General features: G+C 40.5%; 1 protein-coding gene across 1 annotated transcript in view; it reads left to right on the forward strand.

Moving 5' to 3' along the window:
- The window catches only part of RAD18 (RAD18 E3 ubiquitin protein ligase), a 114895-nt gene that overhangs the window by 66703 nt on the left and 20261 nt on the right, over positions 1–27931 (forward strand). The window contains exon 12 of the mRNA XM_033141153.1: positions 20807–20869. Within this exon, the coding sequence (XP_032997044.1) occupies positions 20807–20869 (63 nt within the window). The remainder of the gene's footprint in view (positions 1–20806; positions 20870–27931) is intronic.

The following is a 27931-nucleotide window of genomic DNA, read 5'->3' on the forward strand; positions in this document are numbered from 1 at the left end:
CACTCAACAACAACACATGCATGCATTGGCTGTTTGTGCAGTAGTTGTTGTTTTGCAGTAGGGAGAGAAATCTCTTCCTTGTAATTTCTCCTTTCACTTTAATGCTGAGCCTCTGTGGAGACAGATATATATGGAGACATTGCTAAAACAGTTGTTGAAGTCTCACCACAAGAAATATATTATAAAGTATGGATTTTTAAAAGGGCCGTGCAATGTGCAAGTCACAAAAGCCCAGTGTTTTCATTTCTGCGTGTTCTAGTTATACACAGAAGACTGCAGGAACATTGCTGGGGGGGGGGGGAATCAATTGAACAGTCAATTTCCTTTCCTTTAGGTTGTGCTTTTCTTTCTTTCTTTCTAGGAGAAAAACTGAGTGTCGAAGAACAAACAGACTTGGTCCCCCATACAGATTCCTCTTTCAAAATAGACGCTCTCGATTGTGGAGGAAGCCAACCTCCTGATTACTCTGAAGTCAGAGGATTGTTTCCTACTACCCCCATCAGTTCTCTGAATCTTCAAGCAGGTTTGTTTGCATGAAAACCTTTTGGGTTTGTATTGCCTTTTCTCACCACAGGACATGGAACCATAAGTGTAAGATGAACATTGAAGGTGAGAGGATTTCATTTATATAGGTAACTACAGGGCAGAGAACAGCAGAGTTTAATGGCATATTGCAGTCTGCTTTGGGAAGTCATAGAATCATAAAATTGTAGAGTTGGAAGGGATCCTGAGGGTCATCTATTCCAACCCCCTGCAGTGCAGGAATATGCAGCTGTCCCTTACGAGGATCGAACCTGCAACCTTGACATCATCATCACCACACTCTAACCATCTGAGCTATGTTTAGATGCTGTGGAATTGGGGTGGGGGGTGCTTTTGAAGAAACATAAGCCTAAAATGCCATCTGCTCCCAGAATTCATTGTGAATACAGTACTTTGTATCTCGGCTAGTGTTTCCTTTCCACCTGCAAGTGGATTATCCCATTATCTCACCTATGAATGTGCTGTGCTCCGACTTGCAGACAGTTTCAATTAGACCACCAATCTTTCAAGCTCAGTATTATTTACAGTGGTGCCTGCCGAAAAAATAATTTGTTCTACGAGTGTCTTCGTAGAGCGAATTTTTCGTCTAGCGAAGCGGCAATGCAGCGCGGAGGTTTTCGCGCCGGAATTTTTTTTCCCCGTCTTGCGAGGCAGCCCCATTGACTTTTTCGTCTTGCGGGGCAGCCTTCCGCTAGCGAATGCCGTTCGTCTAGCGAGTTTTTCGTCTAGCGAGGCATTCGTCTAGCGGGGCACCACTGTATTTGAGAGGCGGAGAAACGTGCTTATTAAACTGATTATCCCTAACCATTGGTTGTACTGGCAGGGATTGATGAGAATTTAGTCCAACAAAATCTGGAGGGCATCAGGTTCTCCCCCCCCCCTGTTTTACATTGAGTAGCAGTAGCTCTCCAAGGCCTCTGAAGGGAAGTTTTCTCTGAGCCCTGCCTGGTAATGCTGAGGACCTTCTCTTTGCAGAACATGTAATCTGCTACTGAGCTGTGACCATTCCTTTGAAAATTTGTAGTTAAAACATGCAAAGAAACTCTGAAGTTAAAATGAAAAATGAAAAAATAAATCTTAATAATGCTTGTGCCTTTATAACACTGCAGCTTGGGAGTATTGGGGAGTAATTAAGGTCTTTTGCAATTTCTTTACACCTTTGGCATGATTTCATATTGTTCAGCTATGGGTTGGTGTCTTTACCTTGGGCCCCTCGTGTGCACGTGATTTGTCCATTCATGCTTCATGGGTGACCTTTACTTGACTTTCATATTTGTTTTCAATACAAAGAGAATAATTAAACAGAAATGCACATGAGAATGTAAAGTATGTGAAAGAATTTTGAGGGGGAAATTTGGCAATGACCATGGCGTTCTGAGAAAACAGCTTTTGAAAATGTAAATTTGCAACATGTTTTAAGGAACAGATGTTTCCCATTGCTACCATATCTCTGGCTAGCAGAATGTTTGTCCCTATGTAGTGCAGTCAAATCATTGACCATTGTTAGTATAGGTTTTTTTAATCCATTTTGGCTATGACTTTGAGGAAACTTGTGCCTCTTATGTCTGTGTCTGAAAAGTCAAATTTTATGAGCCATCGACTAGCAGAAACAAATGAATTCACAGCCGTTCTTGTGGTGGCAGCTTATTTTAGGAAGAAAGGCACATAGGAATCTGCCTTGTACAAAGCCAGTATTGTCTACCCTGACTGGCAGTAGATTTGCTGGGTCTCTTTCATATCATCTGCTACCTGATCCTTTTAACTGGATATGTCAGGAGTTGATGAATTAAAAACCAACAAATCACCAAGTCAGGTACCCTTCCAAGAGTTTTTAAAGAACTCAGACGTGAAGCTGTTGACTTTATTACAAAAAACAGGTGTAACTTGTTTGTAAGATCAGCCTCCATACTTGAGGACTGGAAAGTTGCCAGTGTAGCACCAACTTTTAAAAAGTGATCCATGAAATTGCAGGCTGATTAGCTTAGTTTTGGGGAAATGGTTGGAAAGCATTATTAAAGACAAAATTACCATATTAGAAGAACACCTTGCTGAGGACCAACATGGCTTATTCAAGGGTTAATATTGTCTGACTAACTTTTTAGAGTCCTTTCAGAGAGTCAGTAAGCATGTGGCTAGGAGCTGACATTGTGTATTTGGACTTTCAAAGTGAACTTCCAAATCAACAGTCATGGTGTAAGAGTACAGGAACTCTTTATTGCTGGTATTAATATTGCACAGCTTGAAGAGAATGGATGAATAAAAACAGACTCTTTTTGGAATGAAACATTGTCTAGACCTATTAGATATTATTCAAAACTTTACTTGTAGAACTTTCTTCAAAACAGAAAAAAGTAAATGATACACCCAAACAGTTCCATAACATAGGCTTAGGGCAGCATTGGCTCAGCATAGGCTCAGCATCAGAATCTAGATCAAAATTCTGTCTCTCTGAGATTCCTGCATTACAGGGGGTTGGATTAGATGACCCTTGGGGTCCCTTCGAACTCTAAGATTCTATGATTCTTGCCCCCATTACAGTCAGAGGCTGTGTGTTCCTGAAGTGCTTCATTATTTACATCCTACTTCCATGGAGCCTAGGAATAAGTCTCCAGCCACCACCCTTCCAAGGTGGCGAATTTGCAATTCAGCGGCCTCCCATGTGATCTAAAGTTAAACACCTCCTCAGAGCTACCAGAGAACAATAACAGTTAATTAACAACCTGTCAAGGAGCTCAGAGAGCTCCTCTTGCTTCTCTTTAGATTCAATAGAATCTTCCAGTTAAACCCTTTCAGCAATACGCATAGGCATTCTCCATTTCAGTGTCAATTAAACAATTATACTTATGGATCAGTAACTGATTTAAGAAAGGAAAGTAGAGAATATTACAGAGAATATTACAGTTTTTCCAACCTCTATACCACACTAGTTCTCATGAGTTCCACGACTGAAGAAATGTGGGGTGCAAATAAAGAAACCTTTGGGCCTCACAAAAGCCGTTAATTTCTCACAACATACTGGGAGTTTACAACTTGGTGTGCTTCTTATGTTGGATGCTGATTATAAACCTTTATTTTCACAGCCTGCTATACTCAGTAGTTTTATTTGATCCTGAGTTTTTGTTCAGTATTAAATGCTTAGTGGCATTATTTTTGCTCTGAAAAGATTGGGTTCCAGTATTTCTTTATCAGATTCAAAATTGATTCATACTTCATTTGGTGTTATTGAACAGCAGAAAATGGCAATTGACACTTGGCTTTGAAAGTTTCCCCCCTAAAAGTAAACTGTTTCAAACACAACCTGCCCAGACTCTCTCCCCCCCTCCCTTTAAAAGTCCTGTTTATTATTAGTGTGGTTGCTGCTTTACTTCTAACCTAATTGTGAAATCAGTTTGCAATCTTTTATAATTTATACGTCATGGTGATTGCAGTTTGGAACCCTTTCTGGTTTCCATGACCATGGAGATGTTCTGCAGATAAATACTATCTTAATTTCAAAACTGATTGGGGCAATGAAATAGTGGCTGAAAATGGTACTTTGAGAAGGAAGGATGGATTAATCATTAAAACACTGCTTCATAACATTACATTCCATGATCTAAGTGCATAGGTACCTTATTCTTGCACTGAACCTATATTGTCTTCAATAGTGCAACTACTCAATTAGCAATAATTTGTTTTTATTCTAAAATGCATTTGCTACTTGTATATTCCATACAAAAATAAATGCACTAGAATTTAAAATGGTGCTTCCTCTTTTCCAGAGTGGGTAAAGGTAAAGGGACCCCTGACCATTAGGTCTAGTCGTGTCCGACTCTGGGGTTGCGGCGCTCATCTCGCGTTACTGGCCGAGGGAGCCAGCGTACAGCTTTCGGGTCATGTGGCCAGCATGACAAAGCCGCTTCTGGCGAACCAGAGCAGTGCACGGAAACGCTGTTTACCTTCCCGCCGGAGCGGTACCTATTTATCTACTTGCACTTTGATGTGCTTTTGAACTGCTAGGTTGGCAGGAGCTGGGACCGAGCAACGGGAGCTCACCCGTCACAGGGATTCGAACCACCGACCTTCTGATCAGCAAGCCCTAGGCTCTGTGGTTTAACCCACAGCGCCACGTGCGTCAGAGTGGTTACTGTTGCTTCTCTCTCTCTCTCTCTCTCTCTCTCTCTCTCTCTCTCTCTCTGTGTGTGTGTGTGTGTGTATTGCAGTCCATAGACCCACAAAACAGTTTCAAAACAAGATACAGTTAAGACAACCAAACAGGTAAAGACACTGAGGTAGTCATTTTGTTATGTCTAGATCATGATGGTCATTGTTTCTTGCGACCTCCAAAAGAAACTTTGCCACGGTCAGTATAATTTGACCTGTCCTCCAGAAGGTATTTAATATGGGAGGCTTCAGATTTTCCTGGCAAATTTGCTAGTAAGGGTTTGATCAGTTGATCCCTTGCTTGCTCATACTGCCCACATGCAGTAGGATATGGTTCATGCAATCGACGTCCTGAGAACATAAACAAAGCCTATTCTGATAGGCGATGCCTCTCAGTCTGCCATTTAGAACTTCCAATGGAAATACATTTAATCTAGCTTTGGTAATAAACGCTGATAGGTGGGTACGAACAAATTCCTAAGATATGAGGCTAACTGAAAGTCATGCCCGTATTGGATTCCAGCTGCAATTGGGCCACAGATTACATTGGATCTGGATCGCAGGTCGCTATGTGAGATGTCCCGTCTCAAAGCCTTTGCCTCAGGGATACAAGGGCGGTATCGTAGCCCAGTTGAACAGAAGGGATGGTGACAGTACAATCGAGGTGGCCTTTCTGGCCATAGTTTTCAGTCATGGACTGATATAGAGTCCATTCCAGTCTACAGTATCCATGTAAATTTTCTAGGCCTTTGGTGGCATTGCAGAGCTGTTGGCCACACATTTTCTTTCAGAAAGAGCTTTCCAAGCTTTTGAGTCTTCCTTCCTTCCTTCCTTTCTGCTTTTTAAATCAAATTTAAGCCACATGTCCTTTTACAAAGATACTTCACAAACGTTGCCTCTAATCCTATTCTAAACACATTTTCTGGTAATCAAGAAACCAAAAGACACAAATGCAGAGTAAGTGTGGTCAGAATCTAAACATATGCATACAATGGTTTTAGACCTCTGTCTCCGTGACAAATCTGTATTGCAAAACATTTCAGGACTTTCATTCTTTGTCCTGAATGCCTCTTTCTTTTCTTTGATATTTTGTATTTCTGTGTCCAAGCCTTTTTGTGAAAGGACTGCATTGTAGCAAGCAGAAAGTGTGAGGGATTTTAAAGGTGAGAGAGGCACCAGGGAAACCTCACATTGCATCCTCCCTTGCTCTAGTTGGCCCAGTAAAGACCTAAAGGGCTGGGGCAAGTTTTATTTGTGTGTGTGTGTGTATTGGGGCTTTTGCTATTGACTGCCAGGTCCCAAAGTGTAAACTTGGTTGGTGCAAATTTCAGTTAAATTTGTTCTAACTTCTCAGCCTAAGTAAAGGCAGCCAAATCTTAGTATTGTAACCAACACACATTAGTGAGTTTTCTAGCAGGGCAGTTTATATACGCAAAATTTCCCAAAGGGGAAAAATGAAGCAACTTGCTACACCTTTGCATTTTCTCTGTCAGTCATTCTGAGAGATCCTCTGAATAACAACACACAGCCTTTTCTGTGATTTCTCCCACCACAAGGGATCCTGTGTTGCAGCTGTGTTTGCAGCTGTGCCAAGCCTCAGACTTGAGTTCCAGGTTTTGTTTTGCATCCGGAGGAGCTGGTCTTACTAAGTCTCTTTTCTTCTCTGTCCTTCACTCACTAACTCCAAAACGTGATGGAGACCATCTGATTACAATGGTACAATGTAATTTTTATTTGTATGTAATATATACTATGTATATTGTATATATGGTTCTGCATCACAGGGTATTATTGTTATTGTTATGTAGCGTGGGGATCACTTAATGTACCCCTTTGGTAGAAACCCCCCAAATGGCCCTCATAATAGGCTTGTGAGTGGGGAAGAACTCACAGACTAGCACATGTGCACCCCAAAAATGTCTCTGGGTGGCTGCAGCAGATTTTGAAGGTGCATGGGGGCTGCAGCAGAGAGGAAGGAGATGTTCCACCTGCCAGTGGAACAGCAGCATTGGATACAACTCTGTCATCATAACTTTGTTAGTAGCCAAGGTGCTATAAGAACCTTTGCTGTGTTTGCTCCACGTCACTCATTACTTGTAAGACTCTGCTTCTGATCTCAAATCCTTGCGAACATCTCTCAGATACCCCACTGTACAAAATTAGTTCTAACTGGTTTGGAACACAAAATGAAATATTTATCGTATCTTTTGAAGTAATTCCTTTAAACCTCATTGGAAGTAATGTGCAAATCTTTGTTCCTTTTTCTTAATGAACAATCTGTAGGTTGTTGGAAGAAGAAGAGATATGAAATCTAAACTTCACAGCAATTACTGCCACTTGATTTTACTGGCCATTTGGGAGGGGAAAGTCTCTCTCAGGTGTAAACTGTTTAAAAATAGGATTAGGCAGCTCTGGGGTGTAGTCAAGTGAAGAAGATGGAACAGCTGCTTATTCCTGTTCTTTACATATCCCATGTGCATAGCTGCCCTATCTTCAAGGTGGCTTTCAATCTCAGAGTGATAAGCATTGAGTAGTCTCTATGTCCCTTTAGCTAAGTTTACCTATGGCAGAAATAATAATCTTGAAGTGATGTACATTTTTGGAACTTGCAGGGGAGAGAAACAACTGCCACATTTGATGTTTTCAAAACCGAGCTCTACTAATAAATAATAATTATACTCTTTCACATTCAGTTCATAAGCACTTCTAGTACAGTCCTCAGCTTATGATCTGAGGATTGCGCTTAAAAGTCAAAACACATTGGATGCAATAGCAGGTGTGATTGCAAAGTCCTTTTTCCTGGACTCCCGCTCCCTATTCCGTCCCCTTTTTATTTTATTTTATAAAATTTTGTTGTTGCCAAGTGCGCACAGCCGAATGCGTACAAGTTATATGTGCATAAGTTACAGGCTTACTGCATTAGACATGGGCATGGATTTGCAGCAGCATATTAACAACAACATATGGAACCTCTAACCCAAATTTGCAGTATATCTGTTCTTTTTTTAAATGGCACTTAAGTATGATTACATTCTAGGAATATTTTTCAAATTTTATTTTAGAAGGAATAAAGGCACCTGCTAATGGAAGAGGGGGAAGGTGATTTTTAATTTCTCCCTCTTCCTTGCAGCCCCCACAAAACAGATTCAAAGAGTTGGGGGGCCCTGTAGAACAGGCTGGAAGGGGGTGTAGCAAGTGACAAGGAGAAAGGCAAATTTAGCAAAATAATAATAATAAAAATGCCTTCCCTCTTGTCTCTTAGTAGATGCCTCTGATGGATTGCAGTCCCTTCCGTGAGATAGTGCACCAGTTGGATTCCAGCCATTCATTTAAAAAAATCTACACACACATTCAGATGTTGGGTTGAAATAATCATAAACTGAAGGAAAGTAGCCGCTAGTGCCTTTTCACAAATACTTAACTCAAACCTTTATTAGGCATTTACAAATACTTAACAAGTTAGTGCAGAAGTAGATATAGTGATATGTCAGTTCTATCACCATTCTCATGCTTCTGAACATGGAAACGGTTGCACAACTTTTGCATACTATTTTGTCATTTATCCGGCTAAGATTAACTGAAAATTATAATTTAGTGCATCTTAAAGGTTTCTCTCTTCTTGTTCCCACTTCCCTTCCTCTTTCCTGTTGCACAAGGTTTAAAGCAGTGTTTTCTAAACCTGGGTCCCCAGCTGTTTTTGGCTTACAATTCTCATCATCCCTGACCTGATCAGAATTGTAGTCCGAAAGCAGTTGGAGTCCCAAGTTTGGGAAACCCTGCTTTAGAGCAAACAGAACACCACCTTTGGACCTAGTTTTGCCTTTCTCGTACAAACCTCTAGTTGCAAGTGTAAAACAACCCTTTTATGATCAAGGGCTGAAGATGCACTTTGGATCTAACCCCCAAATCCATTAAAGATATATATATGTGTGTGTGTGTGTGTGTGTTTAAATGTATTAATCCAATTGTTTTATATAAAAAAAACATGGATTTTATACACTGTCTGGTTAGGCAGAAGTGTTCCTATAAGTAAAAACATGGAGTTGTTGACAGCGCTGAGCAATGTTAGCAAGGCATTTTACTAGCAGAAGTTTTGCAATATTAAATCTGCTTGCCTTGTCTTGCCAAGGACGTGTTACAGCTGGTGGGGTGGAGGGGATGTTTGTGGGTCAGCCAAATGCAGTGACAAAAATCCAAGCTCAGTGCTGAACTTGAAGTGGTTTCAGCTGCCTTTTTCGGCAAACAAGCAACACGACCACCTCAGCAGCAGCGACATAAAAAGTGCCATTTAGGGTCTTGATAGCGCTGCTGGGTGAGAATATTTGAGTTGGAATATTATATTAAATCCACCAGTACTTTTAAGGCTTTTTAAGTACAGAAAGAAACTCTCGTAGGCATTGTTGTGGAGACTAGACCAAGGTCTTGGGAATTTCTGTTTTGGACATGCTGCGTGCGAGGAGGGCTGCTAGGGGTGTTCATTATTGCAGTTATATTTTTGTGTAATGTCTTGGTCATATAAACCTCCAATGTTGGCCATATAGTAGGAAAACCAGTAGTCCTTAGAAAACACACTTAATGGACTTGAAAATCCTGAAAATGCAAGAATATAGTACGAAACAGAGGTGGAAGTGGGAATCACAGAACTGTAGAGTGGGACAGGATCCCAAGAGTAATCTGGTCTAACCCACCTGCATTGCAGGAATCACAGCTAAATGCCTGATAGGTGGCACAAGGATTTACAGTAATTGAAAAGTGTCTAACTCTAAGCTGACCACCACTATTTTATTGATAAGAAAGCTCCTTATTTTTTTTGTCAAGTCATTCCTTGTCAGAAGATTTGTCACTGGTTTTTGGGGCGAAGAGGAGCTTGCATACTTGCACTTTTCTTGCAGAATTTCTAGAATTCCCAGCAGAAGCACAGCAGCAAAGCCTATCATATTGGCCAAATGGTTGTCGTTGCAAAAACTAGAATTCCCAGAAATCAAAGCAGCAAAGCTCTATCATGATGGCAAATGGTTGTCTTGCCAAACAGTTTGCTCTTTTCATTCATAATATAATATAATAATAATAATAATAATAATAATAATAATTATTTGTGGATTGGGTGTTAAGTGGCTCAGTTTTAAAGCTTGCAGTCGTTGCTTGTTAACGGTATAATGGAGTTCACAGAGGCATAGCATTGCACCATTAGTGCTTCCTATAGAGAAATAGTCTTGCTATTAGGTCATTTGGTGCTGAAAGTTTGTGCCTCATTTTAAGGTTTTTTTGACCGAAGAACGGTGCTGTGGACCAAATAAAATTGGTTGAAAATATCAACCAGGTGAAATGGAAATAAAAAATTAAAAAATAGTCTAGTAGCACCTTAGAGACCAACTAAGTTTGTTCTGGGGTACAGATCGTACCTCGGGTTATGTCTGCTTCGGCTTACGTATTTTCGGGTTACGTACTCCGGTAACCCGGAAGTTGTTTTATGGTGCACGCACGATCCACGCATGCACAGAAGCCGTTCTGCGCAGTTTGCGCATGGTGCAAAGCGCGAATTTCAGGTTTGCGTACTTTTCGGGTTACGAACAGCAACCCGGAACCAATTAAGTATGTAACCCGAGGTACCACGGTATAAGCTTTCATGTGCATGCACACTTCTTCAGATACGGTTTGTGGTAAGGAATTACCATTTCAAGCAGTCATACACCTCGTCACCCTCTCACAATTAAGGCATTATGTAGTAAGAGCTAAGAACTCAGTTATAAACTTCATTAGCTCTTCTTGGATGCATTTCATTTACCAGAATTACTGTGATTCCCCATAAACATCTGCAAGACACTGAATTGCATAAATTCTTAAACTCTGTGGACAGTTTCATAGCGTACATTTTAGCATGAGCAACAGAGACTGAACTTCTTGGACTGCTCACCTTACAGTTCTTTGACAAAAACTGTGGATTTGTGAGATGGTTTTTTAAAAACACATTTGAGAATCACATAAACATCAGCGTGGAGTCTATTTAATTGGGGGGGGGAGGTAGTGACTAGTACAGTGGTACCTCGGGTTAAGAACTTAATTCATTCCGGAGGTCCGTTCTTAACCTGAAACTGTTCTTGACCTGAGGCACCACTTTAGCTAATGGGGCCTCCCACTGCCGCCAAGCTGCAATTTCTGTTCTCATCCTGAAGCAAAAGTTCTTAAACCCAAGGTACTATTTCTGGGTTAGTGGAGTCTGTAACCTGATGCGTCTGTAAGCTGAGGTACCACCGTACTAAAAATCACCCCAGAGATTTTGGATCTGTATCTAGGTTTTTATCTTGCTGTTTTATTGGTTTTAGGATGCATCTTGGTTTTAATGATGCTGCTTGTTTTTAAATTGTATACAGTTGTACCTTGGGTTATGTCCGCTTCAGGTTACGTATTTTCGGGTTACGTACTCTGGTAACCCGGAAGTGTTTTTCGGCGCGTGCGCAGTTCGCACATGCGCAAAGCGCGATTTTCGGGTTACGTACTTTTTGGGTTACAAACGGCAACCCAGAACCAATTAAGTACGTAACCTGAGGTACCACTTAGAGATTTTGAAAATATTAAGTGGTATATAAATGCTTTAAAATATATAAATAAATGTTGGCTGCTGTCGAGAAAGTGCTTTTTTGGTGAGCACTCCAGGGCCACATTGAATGCATATGGGTACAATGCTAAACCACAGTTGATTTATCTTATTAATTAGAATAATACTGAAGGTGAGGGTGCGGGAGAATTGAGGAGAATGGTGCCCTGGAGTGAAGGGTAATCTGGACGCTTATGAGATCAAAAAGGAGAGGGTGACTTTAGCCACTCTTGGCAGAACTGAATAGGCTATTTTTAGGACCTTGTGTTTAGTAGCAATTTTTAGGATAATGTTTATGGTGGATAATTTAACGCTATATGTTTTTCTTGGTATGTTGTAAGCAACACTGAGGTTTCTATAGGGATGGTATGACAGGATTTAAATCTCATTTAAATAATAATTTGAGAAATGAGAAGTTAGTATAAATGCAAACAGAAATCACAAGTTTGCAATATGACTTTTGATGGCCAGTCAACACCATTGGGGCCCTATTTCAATTAACCCAGCGCACTAGCTCAAGTGCTTGTCCTTATGGAAGAATCAGAAAGAGCGCAATGTTGAAATCCTTCCTTTGTCTTGCTGAGAGACATTGCTACAGTCAGCCATAAAAATCTGCTGCTTAAAAATATCAAGTACGCTCTACCCAAGCTTGCTGTGTGTATATATATATATATATATATAGTAAGAGAGGTATAATTGGAAATGAAGATTTCAAAAAAATTGGTAATGATAGATTCCTCAGGCTTCCCAACTTAATTGAAAATTGGGTACTATCACTTTGTGACATGTGAGAAGCTGAAAATTGTTCAAATCCCAGGATTCTTTTTATAGAATGCTAAAACTTTCATGAAGTATTAGATAGCAAAGACAGTTATGTGTTCTTCGTGTATTTGATTAACTTTGAATCACCTAGCATTTTTTAAATATAGAAGATATTTATTGAGAGTTAAAGCAATTCTAGGAAATGAAATGTATGGGAGAGATAATGCTTTGATCTATATAAGTACTAAACAAACCTTTATTAGGCATTTACATGTAAAATCGCGAGAGCAAGATTCACGTACAGGAACTTTAAAATATATATACACAAAGAAACAACATTTAAACTCATAGGCTGATTGTATGTGTGTGTTAAAGTACTCCTTGAAGCACTGCTGCCAAAAACTCCGCTACCCCCGCAGTCACCCCTTGGTCAATGTCAGAGAGACAGAATCCAACACTTCCACCATGCTGTGGTTTCAAACCACCCAAAAGGGGGGACAACACGCGTTCATGCAGCGTACTGTGTAGTGGACAATAAAAGAGAATATGCTCTACAGTGTCCGGGACATTCAGGGAACATCTGCAGTATCTCTTGGTTCTGGGAATATTCTGATATCTCTATCCCTGACAAATGCCGAGGGAAAGATATTCAGTCGGGCCAACAAAAATGCCCTACGTTGGGCTGTTATTATTACTTTAGTAACATAGTTGACCCTGCTATCTAGGATATTTAAATTATAGAATATGGGAGAGCAAATGTTATTTACTGCTGCCACAATATTTTGTCTCTCAACATCCTTTAGTCTAATTAGGACATTGTGAAAGATATGTTGCTCACTTGAATTGTACAAGGGCTCCAGGTCGATGCCTATCGATCTGATTTTGTTTTCTAGGAGTTGGTACTATCTAGATTTATAGGAGTCCTTAAGCAGGTCAGAGAGCAAGCTTGATGGTGGACAGTGGAAATGGCAGCGCAGCCAGTATTTTATAGCGGTGGTCCAGGCCCAGTATTCCATTGTGTGTATGCCTAATTCTGCACACATCGTTTCATATTTAATAACATTTGGGAGTCCAAGGATACGTCTCAAGAAACTAGAGTGAATCTTTTCTAAGTCACTGTTAAATGCTTGTACCCATAGTGGGATCCCATAAAATATCTCGGATAGCACTTTTGCTTGGAATATCTGGTTGGCCGTAGGGATAAATTGATTTCCCTTCTGATAATAAAAACTACTGATAAGGTACACTTTGCCTGTTTTATAGCATTTGTGCAATGGATAGACCACCCTAAATTGCTCTGGAATAGAATTCCCAGATATCTATACATCTTCACTTGTTGGATTTCTTGCTCTCTTATTTTCCATTCTCTAATTTCCAGCCGTTAGAGAAGACTCTGGCTTCTCCTCAGATCATATAAATCTTTCGCCTACATAAGTATCTGACAGAAAAGAACTTTTATTAGTGGTGTAAAAAAAATGGCATCTTTTTCATAGCTATCACATAGATGGGGCTGGGGTGTCTTAAAGAATCCGTTTTCAAGTGATGAATGTGAAATTTAATCTAGGTTTCTGCAGTTGAGGTCAAAATTACATCTACTGTATCTGCTGAAAAGGCAAAATAGGCAATTGTATTTCCAATATAGGAAACAGATTTATATATTTTTTTTAAGAGAAAGGTGTTTGTGTGTGAGAGAAAACATATATATACATGATTAGAAGTATGTAGTGGAGAGATAATTAAATATTTTTAAAAGCTAGTTTTAAAAAGTAGCTGGTTATTTGAACCAGCCTTTCATTTTTTTAAAAAACAAAACCCTAGCAGTTAATAAATTGCCTCCTAAACTGTATCCTTGCTCCCGTTGTCAAAAATCACGGCTCATTTATCTTATCTACCTGTTTCAGGTCTTTACTTCAGGATACAGGTTGTTAACACTTGCCATTTCGGTTTTAAAAGAATCCATGTGAAATTTTCCAGCTGTACTCTGATTAACAGTCTTAGTCATGCCTGAGATAATCAGGTGTAAGTTTTTTAAAAGAAAACCTATATCTCGTGAATAGAAGAACATAGGAAGAGTCTGGTAAAACAGGCCAGGGGTCCATCCAATCAAACATCCTCTTCTCACAGTGACCAAACAGATACCTGTGGGAAGAAGCCCTCAAGCAGAACATGGACACAACAGCACTCTGCCCACCTGCAGTTCCCAGCCTCTGGTCTTCGTAGGCATACTGCCTGTCAGGGTACACCACGGTGTTGCTCAAGAGTAATGACAGAGTCCTCTTACACTAAAGATTACTTTATTGTGCATAACTATTTACAGTGCAGAGCTAGCTAAAAACATGGCCGCTCAGTCACTTGCAGAATCCGGAAGTGCCCCTCTCCTGTTTCCCGCCCAGCACCAAAGCCTCGGCACCCTGAAACGACATCTTCTGTGTCCCCTGATTCTGCGCTGGCACTGAAAGCTGCAACTGCCCCTTTGATCGCCTCTGGCTGGCGTTGCTGGGTCTCTGCCCAGCATCCCTGACCCTCGACTCCTCTTCCGCGGGAGAGAGCTCTGGCAATGGGCTTTGAGAGGAGTCAGATGACAGCAGTGGCTGGGGCTCCCTGTACCTGAGCAAGAACTCCTCTTGAGGAGTTTCCCTACCCTGATCCTCCCCATTAGCAGGATCACCTTCCCTGCTCTCCCCGCGAGGAGTACTCCCGCCCGGGCTTTCCTCACGAATAGGACCTCCCGCCGGGCTCTCCTCGTGAGGAGAAGGCAAATCCCTCACACTGCCTCTGACAGTGGAGGTAGAACATAGCCGTTGTGGCTAGTAGCCATTCATGGCTTTGCTCTTCATTAATTTGTCTAATCCTCTTTTAAAGTTGGCGGCCGTCACTGCCTCTGGTGGGAGCAGGTTCCAACTATACACTGTGTGAAGAAGTTGTCCTACCTGCCCAAAATCTTCCCACGTCTTAGTTGGATGTCACATGTTCTAGTGAGCAGGATAAAACTTTTCTCTAGCCGCTTTCCTCCAAGCCATGCATAATTTTACAAGTTTACAAGATTTACCTCTTGACTCATCTTTCTCTAAACTAAAAAAAATGTCCCAAATGCTATAACATTTCTCATAGCATCCATACTTTTGATCATTTTGCTCTTTTCTAGACCTTTTCTAACTCTAGAATATATTTTTGAGGCAAGGTGACCAGAATCATACTCACTATTCCAAATGCGGTCACACCACAAATTTTTATAAAGGCGTTACGATATCAGCAGTTTTATTTTCAATTCCTTTCTTAATGATCCCTGGTATGGAATATGCCTTTTCACAGCTGCCATACACTGGGTCAATGCCTCCACTGACCTATCCCCAAGGTCATATTCCTGGTGTGTCACCGCCAGTTCAGACTCTGTGAGCATTAAACTGAAAATAAGATAAATATTTTTTGTCCCAACATGCATTGCTTAACACTTGTTTACATTCAGTTATATTTGCCATTTGAACACCCATTTAATCAATTTTCACAATTTTTTTGTTTTAATGACCCTGAACAATTTCGTTTCATTAGCAAACTTTGCCACCTCACACTTCCAGGTCATTTATGAACTAGTTAATCCAGCTTCTCATAAATTGCAAGCTGCCTCTATGTGTCAGCAGGGCTATTAGACAGATTTATCTATATAGGCTGCTGCCAGCCAAGGTCAGAGGCAAAGCCCTAAGAAACTTCATTTTGAAGGGAGAAGGGAGAGGGCAGCAAAAAGACATTTTTATCTCAAACCCGTTTTTGCTTGACTTTCTATTGAAAGAGGGAACTGCAGTGTGTCTTGGATGTGACCATTGTTTCTAAAAACATGTCCTTGAAGAATAAATATTCTTTCTTCTTTCGGAAGGGACCTGGAGTTTGTAGCACCTGAACTACTATTATCTGTTATTGGTGTTATTCCCAATTTTATGGCGGTGAATTCTACACATGTCAAAAACTTCCAGGGCTTTAAAAGTTGTTAACTTCCAGGAAAAACAAATTTCTCCCTAGCCTTGTTCAGGGATTATCCTGAACACAAGAAGGGTTAAACCAAGGACAGGCAGAGACATACATCTGAGGGTTGGTGACATACCCAGAGTCATTTAGTAAGCTTCGTGACCGAGTAGGGATTTGAACATGAACTGCCCAAACCCATCAGTAGCTCAGTTTGGATGTTATTTTGGGACTTATCCAGCCCATGTATGAAGCAGAGTGAAAGCACATCTGCCCTTGCTACAAATCTGGCACATCAGTCCCATCTTTGCTGACCTCTCTCATGTACATCTTAAGCCGCAGTTGCCCAGTTACTTTCAGATATTTTACAGGGAATGACTCTGACTTGGGCCTGTGATTTTACAAACGTAGGCAGACTTTTGATGAAGCAAGGAGGACAGGTAATCCTTTTCCCTTTGCGATGAGTGAATCAACCCAAAGATATAAGCTGAACAAACCACTGCATCACTCTGGCTTTCCAGGCATTAGTCAGCTGGAACCGATTCTAGTCACAAACATATTCTCAATAGGCACAGCCATCAAAAAAGCATGCTGTTTATTGAATGCACCCAGGCATACTGCACTGAATGACACAGGTGGTTGGATGGCACAGATTTTGGCCATTTTTATTTCTGAAATTGGAGTCAGGGTTGGATTTGTAGCGCTTCCATCCTAAATGGCAACAAAATGAGAGAGTTGGGTGTGCACAATGATATTATAAAATAAGTCTGGAGGGCATGTATCCCAGACTAGAATTCCTTTCCAGCCCCACATAATGGAAACATAGGGGGAGTTTATGACAGTAACTGTATGTAATGAATTCCTTAATCTCACTCCACAAGCCACTCCAGAATGGTCAGTACCTTTCCAACATGGATGGGCAGATAGAACATTAATTTACTCTCTTTATCAAACATTTGTAAACTTGAAGTTTTACCCATTCAATTTAATGCATAAATTTGGAAGGATCCTAGTTTATACTGACCCAGACCAATATGCTTTCTAGTCCCACCTTGTTAGCAGGACTGTCTCTGAGTTGTCCTCTAGCTGAATAGCTTGCAAAATACACCTGAATAAGGCACTTGAAAGTATTTGCTGTTACCCACCCGATGGGGCCATCCAGTTACATCACTTTTAACGCAACCCACATTTTAAATTTCTGCTTCAGTCGGTCTGCCAGAAATACATGAAGACCTTAAATAACCTATTTGTGTGGAGCTGAGATAGGAACAGGGAAGTAGCTATTATCTCCTGCCCTTAGTTTTATGTATGCTCCCTTGTGATGGGAGTTTGAGGACATGGCAAATTAAGCATTCTTTCAAGAATGCAATAGCTTCCTCTGTTGCTTAACCAGCTCCAGATTAACATTTGAATTTATTGGACAGTACCAATCCAATTAATTTCCCCTCTGTTCCACGAGTGAGTTGTTACTGTAAATATGCAGCTTATTTATTTGAACAAAATTCTAGTCTTAGCTACTATGATTTGTTATGCTACACTGAAACATGGGCGCTTAACTTAAACATATGCATTACTTTTTACATATGGAAAATCAAGCAGTCAATAGCAGATGCTAACAGTTTGAGGAGCACATTGTTAAAAAATATAAAGGCCAACAACATACATGCATTAATAGGCCTGGGAACCTGTTGGACCTTTGAATGATAAGGGAGTCTAAAGACGTTCCAAAGGAGGAGTAAGGAACTGAATTGATTATTTGCATCTGTATTCACAGCAGAAAGTATTGGACAGATCCCTGTGCCTGATCTAACTTGCGCAGTAAGGGAGTCTGAGAAACTGGGACAAATAGTGGCGACAAGTTCTAGACCTACTACACATTAGAATAGAATAAATCTTTATTGTCATTGTCCCCTTGTGGGGATAAGGCACTCCACATAATTTAAAAAATACTGATAATTTAAAAAAATACTGATATAACACAATACAATACAGGACAATATAACAAATAAAATAAGGAAAGTCCAGAGTTTCCATTTAAGGCCAAAATTGCTCTAGGAAAGAAACTGTTCTTGAGATGGCTCGTTCTCGCCTTCATTGTTCTGTATCTCCGTCCCAATGGCAGAAGCTCAAAGAACCAGTGACCAGGGTGTGATGGGTCTCTTTATATATCTAATGCCTTTCTGTAGCACCTGATGGTATAGATACGTTCTAAGGTAGAGAGTGAACAGCCAGTAATACTCTGCTCTTTTGATAATTCTTCGCAACACAATCCTATCCCTAGACGTGCAGCTTCCATACCACACACACAAACCATAAGTGAGCACGCTCTCAATGGCACAGTGATAGAAGGCAAGCAGCAGCTTTTGCGGAAGGTGATTTTTTCCTCATAATTCTCAAAAAATACAGTCTGTGCTGCGCCTTCTTCACAATCCCCCCTATGTTGACTCTCCAGGACAGATCCTCCTGTCACTCAATGCCCAGAAATCTGAACGTTGTCACCCTCTCCACACAGGTTTCATCAATCAAAAGCGGCTGGACATCGCTTTTCTGCTTCCTAAAGTCCACCACAAGCTCCTTTGTTTTCTTTGTATTTATAAGCAAATTGTTGGTTCTGCACCACTTTACCAACCGTTCCACCTCATCTCTGTAATACATCTCACCCTCTTTATCACATTAAAACTGACATATCGCTCGGTCTGAATGGCATCCACCCAAAGGTTCTTAAAGAACACATATGTGAAATTGCTAGTCTTCTAAAATCAGTCTCCACACCTGAGGACTCAAAAGTTTAACATCAGTTTTTAAAAGTGATACTTTCTTTCTCTGGCCATTGTTGTAGATTCTGTCACAGTGGCCTGCTGTGTCAGAGCAGGAATAGTTTGGATCAGAAGAGGCAACTTATCTCTTCGTTCTGCTTGGATAGTTAGATTTAAAAGTATATTGCTGCAGGCAGAATGTCCTAAAAAAGGTGCAGTCCATTTCAGCACCTGTGTGTGATACTCCTGTATCCCCACCTCGACAAATGATAAATTAGAGTTTTCATGCAGTTTTAGATATTCTGTTGCAAATGTCCATACGAATATGTTGCCAGTTTGTAGGATTTTCTGGAACATATTACATATTCTCAAAAGCTTTGTAAATTTTAGTTGCGTTTATTTTTAAAGGCAAATTAACTATTAGATATGCATGCCAAAGAAAAAGGGGAGTGGAGCATTTCATTCTGAGTGCTTGCTTGGAAGCTTTTGCCTACCATTTTAGGTTTCTGAAGCTCAGTTTGGAGAGAAACAAGCCCTCAATTGTGGATACTGCCAAGGATCTTTGCATGCCTTTTGCTCCACAAGGAAGCTAGATTTCCCCCCTTATGAGGTGGCAACAGCTCTAGATTTGATTTAACATTAATTCCTAAATGAGGAGTTGCTCATTTCTCCTCTTTTGCATTTGAAATTATTACTAATTATAATTTTTAATCTTTGCATCAACTAACTGTGGTATATATATATTTCCACTAGGTTATACAAATGATGCAGGGGAGACATGCTTAGCAAAAAAACCTTTTAGGGTATTGTATGTAGATGTCTCCTTCCCTTCACATGGTTTGGTTTGGTTTGGGTTTTTTTTTTTTACACTTTTACTAAGCCTATGTAATGGTATAAATGTTAATACAACAATCATTGGCTATTTTAGTTCAGTGTGCATGTCTTAAGTGAATCCATACTTTTCTTAAGGGATCTACAATTTTTGGCTGCCCTTGCCAAAAGTTGCACTCAACAGCACCTCCACCCAACCAACAGCCAAGGAAGCCCCCTAGGATAAATTCCCATGTGACTATGGGCCAAACGCTGCAACTGTTGGAATTATGAAACATAGTTTGTTATTAATGCTCTGATTGTTGGATAGTTTTTTCAGTTGTGCATCATCCAATGAACTCTGCATGACTTCTGTCAGATTCGGCCAATCTTCAGTTTCTAACCAGGTGTTCATTTTCTGCATTGTAAGAAACCATGCCTTCTGAAAAAGCTGCCTGGTTAGCCTTGCCTGTTGAACAGCAGTTGGGTATTGGATCCAAATATAGAGCTTGGGGAGACTCTTATGGGTTCTGAAGCTACCTCTTTTGGGCAAGCTGACTATGTGTCAGCCCAGGACCTATTAAACTCTAGGTCTCCTAGGAGAATTCATCTTTTGGAGTATTCACTCCATCATGGATTGTTCAGTTGCTGAACAATCGTCATTTGAACGCATCTGCATTGGCAGCTGTGAATATACAAACCCCAAAATTTCCAAGTTTATTAGAAGAGATCAGAGATCCCACTCCCCAATACATTTGGGTGACTAATGGGAAAGGAAGGGTGGAGGTGGAATTTATTCGTGCCCTGTATGTTTGCCAGGGAACTCAAAGCAGCATACATTGTTTTCGTCTCTCCTTGCAACACGTGCTCCATGTTATCCTCAAACCAATCCTGTACCATAGGTTATTCTTGAAAATAGTTGTTGGCCCAAGGTCACCCAGTGAGTTTCATGGCTGATTTTGGATTTTTACTCTGATCTTCCCAATCCTTGTCCAACACTCTGTAACTCAATGGCTTGTATGCAGAGTACAAATAGATTTGCAAATCTAGAAGAAACTGAAAATGCCTTAGGACTGTAGCTTGGCTTGTGATCATTTTGTTGATACTGGATCCATATTCTGATATAATCATTGTTTTCATCTTTCTCTTTGTTTGTAGCATGGATTCTTTGCCTACTCGATTGGAATATCTGAAAAGTACTACGCTGCTCGTTAAGGTTAAATTTTGTTTTACTTTTCAGCTCAAGTTCAGACATCATAAGAGATTTGGAGATTGCTGGGAGGTGTTCCGATTCATCAGAGAAGTAAGTGTGGTATAAAATAATCATTTTCTGTGTCTTAAAAGTTGTCACCAGTTCTTTTCTTCTTTACTCAGCTAACTGGAAACCTGACCAGTGGACTTGAAAATTAGCCAAATATTTTGGCATTTGATCCAGAAAAACATCCGTTGAAGGTGTTTGTCCTGCCATGTGCCCTCCCCCAAAGTCCCTCCCCTCCTTGGCTGCCCTCCCCCAGGGCCCTACCAAGGTCCCCCCGAAGGATGGGGGAGACTTCCTGAATAGGGTGGACTGAAGCATGGAGAACTGCATGGGAAAAGGTGGACAAAAAAATAGAGCAGAAGGACCTTCTTTGAGAGGTCCTGTCATCCCATTCAAGATGGTCTCCCAACTCTTAGGATTGACTTTTCAGGGGGATGCCATGCAAGGGGTGGGAGTGGGAGAGTCACCTTTTGCTGAATATCTTCTACCATGACTTGTCTCAGTTCCATCCTTATTGTGTCTCTTCCCCACCCCGGTTTCCTGTCAAATTCTTTCTCTGAAGCAATATTTGATTTATTTATTTCATAAAAATTATACACCACTTGATTTTTTTTTAAACACACACACACACACACACACACACACACCCCAAAGCAGTTTACAAAAGATAAAACAGTAAAATCAAGAGAGAGAAAATCACAACCCTACTTTTAAACATACAGAAGTTAAAATACTAAAACATATTTAAATTATCTCAACTTCCCAAGCGTCTGGGTAGGCTTGTTTTTATCAGGCACCAAAATAGATAGATAGATAGATAGATAGATAGATAGATAGATAGATGGATAATACACTGAAGGTGCCTGCTCGATCTCGCTAGGCAGGCAGGTGCCCCCACACTAAATGATTATGGAATGGGTATTACAGGATACCTGTAGTCGTGTCAGTTCCACCGATTGAAGCATTCAAGTGGGCACACGTAGGGTAAGGTGATCTCATAGGTAAACTGCTCCCAAGTTATTAAGGCTTTATATACTAATAGTAACACCTTGAATTTGCAAATCAGCACAGCCAGTGCAGGTCTCTGACCACAGGTGTTATATGCTGACAAGGCCTTACTCCTGTCAGCAATCGTGCTGCAGCATTCTGCCCTAGCTGCAGCTTCTGGGTCAAGCGTTAGGGGCAGCAACGAACACAATTTGAAACAGGATGGAAATAAACTAAACCGTAAAATATTTTAATGGCATTTCTTTGTTCTGAAGCACCATATTCCACCGTGATTACATATGCCTATTTGTGGCCATTCAAGTGTTTTTAAAATGGAAATAATAGCATTGGTTTCAGAAGTTTAGGCAGTTCCGCAAAGCTGTGACTTTTCCAGCTGAGTTTAATTGAAAATGTTTGTTACATTGCGAGATGTGTCAAAAGAAAAGGTTTTGCTGAGGGGTAAATCCAAACGCAAGGCTTACAGATCAGTAACTGATTCAGAAAAAAAAATACTGTTGGATTGTTAAGTAGTCAATAAAGACATTACAGTGGCACCTAGGGTTACATACGCTTCAGGTTACATATTCCGCTAACCCAGAAATAACGCTTCAGGTTAAGAACAGAAATCGTGCTCTGGCGGCGCAGCAGCAGCGGGAGGCCCCATTAGCTAAAGTGGTGCTTCAGGTTAAGAACAGTTTCAGGTTAAGAACGGATGTCCGGAATGAATTAAGTTCATAACCAGAGGTACCACTGTATTTCATATGAATGTATGAACTGATAATGCAGACTCCCCCTCCCTCCCTGTGTGTGTGTGTGTGTGTGTGTGTGTGAGAGAGAGAGAGAGAGAGAGAGAGAGAGAGAGAGAGAGAGAGAGAGAGAATTTGACTAGATTTTGTCTCTTTACAGTTGAGAAGGTGAAGGAAAGAAGCTGGGTTGCTGGGCCTTCTCTTCTTTACTGTTTCTTTATTTTCCTACATTATATGTTAATTCTTCGAGATTTAGTTCGTTTTATCTTTTCCAGTTCTTTTTCTGGGGAAAGCAAATTGACAGTGAAACCTTATATGAACCCAAGCAGCATTCCAATAGCATACCCCCCCCCCACAAAAAAAACACCTTTCTAATTGTTAATCAAATTTTAAACGCCATTGGTTACAGAAATCACAGCTTCCTCTGTATTGGATGGAGGGACTGGCTGCCTCTTAATCTTTCACATGTAAGTGAAGAGGTTTCTCCCTCCTTCCCATAGATAAAGAATGAAACATGAGCTCTTTTTCAATGGGCTGCTTTCCGTATATTCTAGGAGCAGGTGTTGCAGGTATAAAAACAGCAGTATAATTCAGCCCACTCTGAATTTCTAATCTTCAGAAGCCTTTCGCTGCAAAAGATTTAAAGCAGCAGCCAAAGGAAGTGAGGGGGAGGGCTTGCATGAGAAATTTTCATAAACATAATTGGCTCTTAACTGGTGCAAAAGTACTATTCAGGCTCCTGTTCCAGCATCAGGTTTGAGGGCAACTTGGGCAAGCTGGCTCCCACCACCACCCCCCTCCCGCCGGACCTTCTCCCAGTGGCAGCTCAAAATAAGCTTACCCAGGCAGCCTGGAGGAGAGAAAATCAGGAGATTGGGTGACACAGTGGCTTCATTTACTCAGAATGCCACTGAATCCTAATGCAGTGGGGTTCAGAGACTGGAAGAATCAAGGTGGTGACTGCAGCTTTGCCTGGTGCTTCCCTTCTCAGCACTGAACTGAGCTGTGTTGCCTGAATATTGAAAATAAAAGGGAATGCTGGTGATTAGCATCAGCATTTGCCCACCAAGCTTGAATAGCTCAGTCGGTAGAGGCTGAGATTCTCAATCTCAGGGTTGTGGGTTTGAACACCGCATTGGGCAAAAGATTCCTGCATTGCAGGGGGTTGGACTAGTTTACCCTTCCAACTCTACAATTCTATGCTTCTATGCCATTTGGTGACTTAGACCTGGGCCATTCTACTGCTTTGAGACTACTACCACATTCAGCTGCATGAATAAATCAGGCAATGTCAATGCCAGGTTTGGCAGGGCTCTCAGCAGCCCTCTGGATCTTTAGGGTAGGGAAGAGCTAGAGACATCCCTGAACTGTATCCTCAGAACAATAGTATATTCTATTTTGTGGGGCGTGGGGGGGGGGTGTTGTTGCTCAGCCACAAATACCATTTTTTCTGGGAAAGGTGATGGAGAGAGTTGTGGCACAAGAATTGTGAGTACTCTTGGATGATGCCATCTTGCCAGGTAGTCCATTCTGAACAATGTAGGCATTAGGGGTTTTAGTGTTGTGGCACCTGCTTTTGGGAATTGCCTCCTCTTGACAATTAGACAGGTGCTGTTTCTGTTGACCCCACCAAAGAGCTTTCTCTTACAAAAAGCCTTTTAGTTGAACCAATTCCCAGGCTGCATCCATACTGGAATTATTTTTTTTAATTGTTTTAAGATTTTTCAAATATGTTTTTAATATGCTTTAAGATGTGTTTATAGCTATGTTCCTTGTGGTTTGCTGCCCTGGGCTCCTTTGAGAGAAAGGGAGGGATATAAATGTAATAATAAGTTAACAAAAAGGATCATACAGCTGGTGAAATTTCACAAAAGCTGATGCCATAATAAAGAAATTCGGTTTGCTGCAAGGAACTTCGTTGTTTTTGTTGTAACGGAAATAGTTACATGCCATTAAGTGTTTTTTTACTTCCAGCTGTCTTCCAGTGGTATATCTGAAGCTTGTGGTTATAGTGCATGGAATTTGGGTGGTTGGCAAATTGCTTTTTGTTTATCTGGATTGAGAATAACTACAGTGCAACCATTAGGCGCTGTTACTGTTTTACCATGGACATACTAATAAAAATGTGGATATTGCCATATTTTATTTCAGTATCATTTATTTCCATGTACTACCTTCTTCTTCTTTTCTTGTTTTCTCCAATGCTGTTTATTTGCAGTAATGTTTTAATAACGAAAACAGCATTTGTGATCAGAAAAGACAGCCTTTTTTTGGTATTTGGCAGGAATTCAGAAGACATTGTAGATCCTATCTCACATCTCCACTGCAGTCCTTTTGTCCCCCAAAAGCTGTTCCTCAATGCGGCACAGAGTGGCATTCAGTGGTGCAAAAAGCTGCAGCCAAATGGACGAATCAACTGCCTCTTTGTGTGTGCGTGGAAGTGCCTTAGGTATACACTAAGTAGCACTTTGGATCGTGGCCCATATTTATGTGGCATGCCTCTGTGAAAAATACCCTTTGATTAATACTCAAAAGTATAATAGCTTTTATTACTATTCCGCTTTATTTGATTTGAACATTGAATCTGGATTACTGCCAAGAATATGAGATTTGCAAAAAAAATTATTGGATAGGGAGTTGTATCCATCATAACTGTGTGATAGCCAGATGGGAAACCCAGCCAGATGGGCGGGGTATAAATAAATTATTATTATTATTATTATTATTATTATTATTATTATTATTATTATTATTATTATTATTATTATTTCAGTTTCTGCAAACTTTTCCAAATGTATTAAAGAGAAGCATTCTTTATATATTAAAAACAAACCACAAAGTGGTTCCTCTCTTGTATGCAAACATGTTTCCAAATTGGCTTGTTAAGTAGATTGTCTAATGGGTATCATACATTTCCCTTTACGCTTAGGTTCCTTTTAAAACTCTTGTAACTTACAATAAGGGTCATCAGCACAATTTAATAGTGTATAGTCTGGAATCATTGCACTTGAAGACTAATAGATTTTAGTGACTGGTTCAGAAGGTGATTGCTAAATGAGCAAATTTAAGTGCTGTCAGGGTATGTCAATTAAAATAACTGATGAAGTAATTACGTTGCAGAGTTGTTAAATTATTCTTTTTTCATTTCATTTACTCCTGAGTTTGATAAGCTACTCTTAACCTCAAGTGGCATAAATGCTGTATACTCTGATCTTTGGTGTAGTGATGAACAAACACCCCTCAGCTAACCTTGAAAACATTCATTTTAGGTTTTGCAGTTTTCCAAGAGAGCAATAGGGGGAAAATAGTGTGTTTTTTGTGGAGAGGTTAGTATTATTAAGGAAAGCTAATAAAAATAGTTGGAATACTCCTCTCGCCTACCAGCCCCCCCCCCCACTTTTCAAGGGGAGAAAAAAGCCTTTAGTAACAAGTGGGGGAGGGCTTTGCAAAATGTGGAAGTAAGCAGTGCTGTTTTCTCCTTAACTGGAAATTTTGCTTCTGAGCATAGCCAGAAGTGAAGTTCCTCTTTATCCCAAACTGAAACAGGAAACAGAAAAATGTACCGTACACATCCCGTGCTCACTGGCTACAATTTGCTGCCAAGGCGCATGGGATTATTTTGATTTACTACTGGACTTGGAACGCAGAGGAAACTATGGGCTTGTCCACATTTGAGCATTATTTAGTTGTTAATTCACATTTTTTCCCATTCGGATTAAAACTAGACTAGTTCATACCTGCATGTATTTGATTTTGTCTATGCAGAGCAGCTTTGGAAATTCCTGTTCATACCAGCAGATATTCCCTTTTATCTTTGTCCCTGCCCTCTAATGTGTTGATTCTCTTAGACCAATTAAGTACCAACAGGGCATGCGCACAAATAGCTGTGTGTTCACCTTGGTTTTTTGTTTTGGTTTAAAGTGCCCCTGCCCAAGGAGTGTGCAAAAGCACAAAGGCTGTTGCAAATTTGCTTGTGTGGTTTTGTAATTTTATGCAAATCAGAGAGAGCAAAAGAAATATATGTGTGCGGGCGCAAGCATCTAAGCTCCTGGTGCATCCCTACTAGCACGCTGGACGATAAATGAAAGCAAGTATCAAAAGAATCAAACTATTCCCCTATATAGAAGTGCACCAGAAATAGTTACGAGCATGGCAGGAAAAGAATTGAAAGCATTGTGTCCACCCACCCAAAGACACTGAAACAAATTGTCTGCGACTCCAAATAAGAGTGGTTTGAGCCTGATTTTCGTCAACTTATATGATTGTTCTTGTATCAGGCAATCCCGAATTTACAGGAGAAAAGCACTGAGATTGATGTTTCAGGGTCACAGTATATCATGTGGACAAGTTGTATGTCCCATGTTCTCCATGTCCAAATGTTCTGCAACAAGAACTGACTCCTAAGCACGCACATTTCCGGATAACAAGAGGCCACCCCTCTGGGGGTTTTTTTTTCCTAAGAAAGGGAGAGGGTAAATGATTTTAGGAGAGATGTTTGTGTTTTGTGCTGAGAACCTAATTTTGCATTGGATCTGAATTCCAAAGGCCCTGAGCCCAGATCTATATGGCATGAAGCTTTTAGATTGGGAATGCCATTATGTTTGTCCCCATCATCCATAGTTTAGTGGGGTTGTCAGGAGAAGACTGCAGTATTCTTCCTCTTCATTAATTCATTTTCATGTTGCTTGTGGCAGAAGGTGCTGCATAGTTACAGTACAAGCTATATCTGTCGGTAGTATTTGCCAGCCATGTTGATTTCAGATGAGGCGCTAAAGTCCAGCCCTGCAGTGTGCTCTCATCTTTTTAGAGGGGTGAAGCTTACTGCCAAGAGGGAAGGTGCGCTATATAAGAAACATTGCTTAGACATCCAGATGATGCATATCTAAACACGTTATGCCTTTAATTGTAACAATTAACATAGCTGCAATAAATTAAAATGTCTTTCTTAAAGCAAAGCACACATGAAGAGACGTTGCTTAATTTCTTTAGGCATGGACTGGACAGGCTCCAATTTCTTGTAATCACTGTACATTAATCTGGCTGCTTTTCAAAGAAAATTAAGCTCTCTGATCAGGACAGTTAATTCAGTGTTGCAGAAAAATTGCCTTAACATATTTAATCCCAGGCTGGTCTTCTCAAATAAAAACCAACTCTTCAGCTAATCTTCCAACTTCTCAGCAAAGCCAAATGACCTACGTAGCAAACTTGGGAGCATTTGACTTTGCAGCGCATGACCTCCGGGGCATTTTTTGAATTCTATCCAGCTCGAATAATGTAGTAACAGTGACCCTGTTTTTCCAAGGATTCAGTTCTTTGCTGTTGGAATTATTTCTGTAGTGACCTATCCAGATCAATTTGCAGAGGTCCAACAGTA

Source organism: Lacerta agilis, chromosome 2, assembly GCF_009819535.1.
Source record: "Lacerta agilis isolate rLacAgi1 chromosome 2, rLacAgi1.pri, whole genome shotgun sequence".
Taxonomy (NCBI): Eukaryota; Metazoa; Chordata; class Lepidosauria; order Squamata; family Lacertidae; genus Lacerta; species Lacerta agilis.